Below are 4,336 nucleotides of genomic sequence, written 5' to 3'. Positions count from 1 at the left end.
GAGCCACGCGCGGGGCAGGGCCCCACCTCACCCTCTCGGGGTAGAAAAGAGCCATGTTCCAGACCACGGCACCGCCCCAGTCGTGGCCCACCAGCACGGTCTGCGTGATGCCCTGCGGGGAGGGGGGGGTCCTGAGCGCACCCCCGCGGCTGCACCCCAGGGAGCACCTCAAAACCCAACCCAAAAGCAGGGCCCAAGAGCGATGAGCAGGTGAGAGAAGAGCTTTGCCTTCCTCCGATCCAGCATTGCTTCATCACCCGGAGCCATTTGCTCCAGCTTAATTAAACATTCCGAGTACCTGGGCCCTCCAGAGGAAAGGGGTTCAACATTATCTGCCAAAAAAACATGTCTGGAGGCTGCTCGCCCCCCTGGGATCCCCCATACGGGTCGTCCCTGACCGCTGCCACCGCACCGGGTGACAGCATGGGGGTCGCCTCCGTATGGGCGCAGCCGAATAAGCCCCCAGCCCCTCTGGGAAGGGGCTCACAGCGTCCGGCCGGATCCTGCCCGGAGCCGGGCACGCTGAGCTCACTGCTCCCCCTCTGCTCCATTCCTTTTTCCTGGCCCCTCCGGGCACCTACAAATAAATCCAATTAAAACCCCGCGCTCCTGACAACGCAGCGGCGGGTTCGTAATTAGCTGACCCCAACCCCCCCGGGGGGGTCCTGGGGGGGGGGAGAAGGAGCCTCCCGGGGGGGGAGAGGAGCAGGATGGGCCCCTCCATACAGGATGCCACGATCTCAGGTCTCCTCCATGCCCCGAGGCAACGCCGGCCGCACATCATGGGCGCTTTTCCAGCCATTTTCCTTCTCATTCCTGACCCAGCGTGAAGCAATTCAGTGGCAAAAAAAAAATCAGGGGGATTTACCCTCCCCTGTTCAGCACCAGAGCGGAGCCACAGCCCCCATCCATGCCCTCCCAAAAACCCATCCCGGGCACAAAACCGCCCCCGCCCCTCGCACAAGGAGCCCTTTGCAAAACCTCGGGGGCTTTGTTTTCCCCTGTTTTCTTGAGGGGTTTTTTTGGTTTGGTCGGGTTTTTTTAGCGCTGTGCTTTTCGAAGGGCTCGCTCCCTTGGAAGCCACCGCCCAAGGAAAAAGCCCTGGAGATGCCGGCGTTTGCGGGCTGGGCCTTCCTCCCCTCCCCTTCATCTCTTTTAAAAGGCACAAAAATCACCTCCATCCTCTTGCTGGGATGGGAATTAAACCCAGAGCTCCCACACCCAAGGGGATCGGATGCCGAGGTGACCCTGGACCCGAGCCCTGCCAAGGGGCAGCGTTGGTCCCCGGTCACCCCAGCCACCCGGGAGCTGCTACGGTTGGGGTTTAAGAGGGGGGCAGAGGTGATGCAGCCCAGCATCCTTCTCCACGAGAATCTCAGTGACTTACCCAAACCCTGCCGAGCCACGGATGCCACCAGCCCACCTCCCCGTCCTCAGCAAGGACACAAGGTCCAGGAGAAGGTGAGGCAGAGCTGGAGACCCTCCCGAGGATGGGTTCTCCCCACTGGCCATGGGTGGTATGAACATCCGCATCCCTAAAATCCCATCCACGGGGAACACGAAGACGGGGCTTGTGCCACCCCAAGGGTTTTGGACCAAAGTCACCGGGGAGCTCAGCTGCCCCTGCATGGGAAGGATGAGGCACGCGCCCAGACCTTGCCAAGGAGGGACCCATCGCGGGGGGCTCCTCACCAGTTTGTCCAGAAACACCACCAGGTCCTGGGGGAAGGAAGGAGAGAAGGGGTCAGCTCCTGCCGGGGGCCAGGCCCTACCAGCCCACAGCACCCTCCACGCCGCACTCCTCCTGCCCACGTCCGTGCCCTGTGGCTCCTCACCTTGCATATCTGCTCCTGGGAATATTCTTTTATGTCTGCACAAAAGAGATAATCGCCGTCACTTGAACATCTAAGGTTCTACGGGCGCAGTTTGCGCCCATCTGAGGTGCTGGGGCTGCAGGAGGAATGGGACACCCCCAGCCCCCCGCCAGGAGAAGACTCTTCCAGCCATCTCCTCCTGGGTCTTGGCCTTGGGCTTGGCAGCTCCAGCCCCGTGGGTCCCTGTCCCCGCTACGCCCCGGCATGCCCAGCTCACCCGGCGGGGCCGTGGACTCCCCGTAGCCCTTCATCTCCAGAGCGATCACCCTGAAGCCAGCATCAGCCAAAGCTGGGATCTAGGAGGGAAAGCAGCAGCCTTTGAAGGACACAGAGACCCTCCTGGACCTCCCAGACCAGCACCCATCCTGCTCTGCCCACCCAAGCACATGCTGGCCGTGCCCGGAGATGTCCCCAGGAGGGCAGGCGTGGGCTGGTGTGGCCCGAGGGTGAGGAACCCTCCTGGGCTGTGTCCCGTGTCCCTCAAGGCTGAGGGCAGGGGGGTGGGATGGCCCCAGGCCCCCCCAGGAGTGGTGGCCATGCACCCCCTGCACCGCAGTCCAGCCCCCGTGGTCCACCTTCCTCCCCATCTCCTCCATCACCTGGTAGCGCCAGGAGAGCCAGGACTCGGGGAAGCCGTGGCAGAGGCAGACGATGGGGCCGTGCCCCATTTCCACGAAGTGCAGCTGGACGCCGGGCTGGAAGGGAGGGAGAGCTCTGGCCAGCTGCAGGTGGCACGGCTTCACCCCCCCAACCCTCCACCCACCATTGGCCACCAGGCGCGGGACCCCACCACCCCACGTTTTTGGCCCCTGGGTTGGATGGAGAAGACCTCAACGATGGGGTAATTCAGCATCCCCCACCCAGAGCAGCCCACGCAGGAGGGTGGACAACCCAACAAGCCACCCGTTGGCTGACACATCCTTCCACGGGGCTTTACACCCTCCCCACGACGCCTGCCCCCCCGCCCAAGCCCTGCCAAGCCCAGGGCCAGCTCATCACTGAGGCAGCCCCCTCCACCCTACCCGGATGGGCACGTATCCGTGGGTCACGTTGGCTGGATTGCAGGCCGTCGGCAGGGGCTCTTCTTGGGTGAGAAGCTACAGGGTGAGGAGCAGAGGGTGAGCTCCTGAGCAAGCCTGGAGCTCCACGGGACATCTCCACCACCCCGCTGCTGGTGGGACAGTCGTGGGTTTGGGATGGACATGGCTCCGCAGGCCCAGGGGATGAGGCTATGGGGGGTGGGCAGGGTTTGTAGGAGACCACAAACCCCATCCCACTCGTTTCCAAAGCCACCCACAAGTCCTGCACCAGCACGGCAAGACCCAGAAGCCCAATCCCATCCCTCCCGGCTCTGCAGATCTGGTCCAGGATCCCCCAGGAGAGCAGGGGACAGAAAGGACCCAGACCACCACTACGTGCCTGGACACCTGAGAGCTCCTCCAGCTCTTTCAGGACGCTTTCGGTGTCCCTGACGAGGACAGTGGCCATGCCCATCTCCTGGGCCGGCTTCAAGTTCTCCCCGATGTCGTCCAGGAGGATGGCCTGGAGATACAGCAGTGAGAGCCAGGCTCGGCACCCCGGTGAAGGGCGGCCGCTGGCTTTGGCCAAGGAATTTGGGTGCTTGGAGGGACCTCCCCCACCCCGTGCCCTGTTTTTAGGCTGTACCTCCTGCGGCTTTGCCTGCAGCGCAGCCAGGGCGTAGGCGTAGATCTCGGGGTCCGGCTTGCACACTCCCAGGCGGCAGGACTCGAGCACCAGGTCGAAGTGGCGGCGCAGCAGGTTCATCAACGTGGCCGTGAAGAGCCGCCCCGTGCTGTCATCCACCCAGTTGTTGGTGAGGACGCAGGTCTTAAATCCTAGGGAAGGCCAGAGCGGGGGGGGCACTGGTTTTCCCACTCCACCTCTCCCCCAAGCATTTGATTTCACCTCTCCTCCCCAGCCACGTTTCTCAGATCTTCCCAGCCCTCAAATCTCCCATTTGCAAGGCTTTATTTGGACCAGGACTCCCAGCAGGAGACACAAGGATGCTCAGCAGGAGCTTATGCCCAATTTGTACTTCCAGCAAAGCAAGACTCGACCCTCCCAACGCAGGTGGGACGTGAGCCAGAGCTTGGGCACAGCGAGGTGCCGAGGGCTGAGCCGATGGACCAGCCACGGTGCGGGGCGAAGGGCTACGGCATCCTCCTGATTGCTGGCTGGGTGACAACAGGTCTGGTGGATTTGGTACCGGGGCTCAGAATATCTAATTTTAGGGGGATGCTGAGAGGTGATGTCGGGAGAGCACTCGGATGATGATGGGGGACCAAGCAGGGACCCCATGATGGGACCAGCCAGGACCCCATGGTGGGACCTACAAGGAGCCCCGTGGTGGGACCAGCCAGGAGCCCATGGTGGGACCGAACAGGATCCCATGGTGGGACTGACCAGGAGCCCTGTGGCAGGGGCCACCCGGGGCCCCACGG

At 63.1% G+C, this 4,336-nt stretch overlaps 1 protein-coding gene across 1 annotated transcript in view; it reads right to left on the bottom strand.

Annotated features, from left to right (window-relative positions):
• The window catches only part of EPHX2 (epoxide hydrolase 2), a 12,989-nt gene that overhangs the window by 7,915 nt on the left and 738 nt on the right, over positions 1 to 4,336 (bottom strand). Inside the window, exons 3-10 of the mRNA XM_035900729.1 lie at positions 3,540 to 3,730; positions 3,294 to 3,416; positions 2,897 to 2,971; positions 2,474 to 2,569; positions 2,092 to 2,170; positions 1,836 to 1,870; positions 1,693 to 1,719; positions 27 to 112 (exon numbers count right to left, since the gene is read on the bottom strand). Of these exons, the coding sequence (XP_035756622.1) occupies positions 27 to 112; positions 1,693 to 1,719; positions 1,836 to 1,870; positions 2,092 to 2,170; positions 2,474 to 2,569; positions 2,897 to 2,971; positions 3,294 to 3,416; positions 3,540 to 3,730 (712 nt within the window). The remainder of the gene's footprint in view (positions 1 to 26; positions 113 to 1,692; positions 1,720 to 1,835; positions 1,871 to 2,091; positions 2,171 to 2,473; positions 2,570 to 2,896; positions 2,972 to 3,293; positions 3,417 to 3,539; positions 3,731 to 4,336) is intronic.

The sequence above is a fragment of the Egretta garzetta genome, unplaced genomic scaffold (assembly GCF_000687185.1).
Source record: "Egretta garzetta isolate BGI_Z169 unplaced genomic scaffold, ASM68718v1 scaffold218, whole genome shotgun sequence".
NCBI classification, from domain to species: Eukaryota; Metazoa; Chordata; class Aves; order Pelecaniformes; family Ardeidae; genus Egretta; species Egretta garzetta.
Note: the sequence above shows the minus strand (reverse complement) of the source record. Positions and strands in the feature narration are given on the sequence as shown.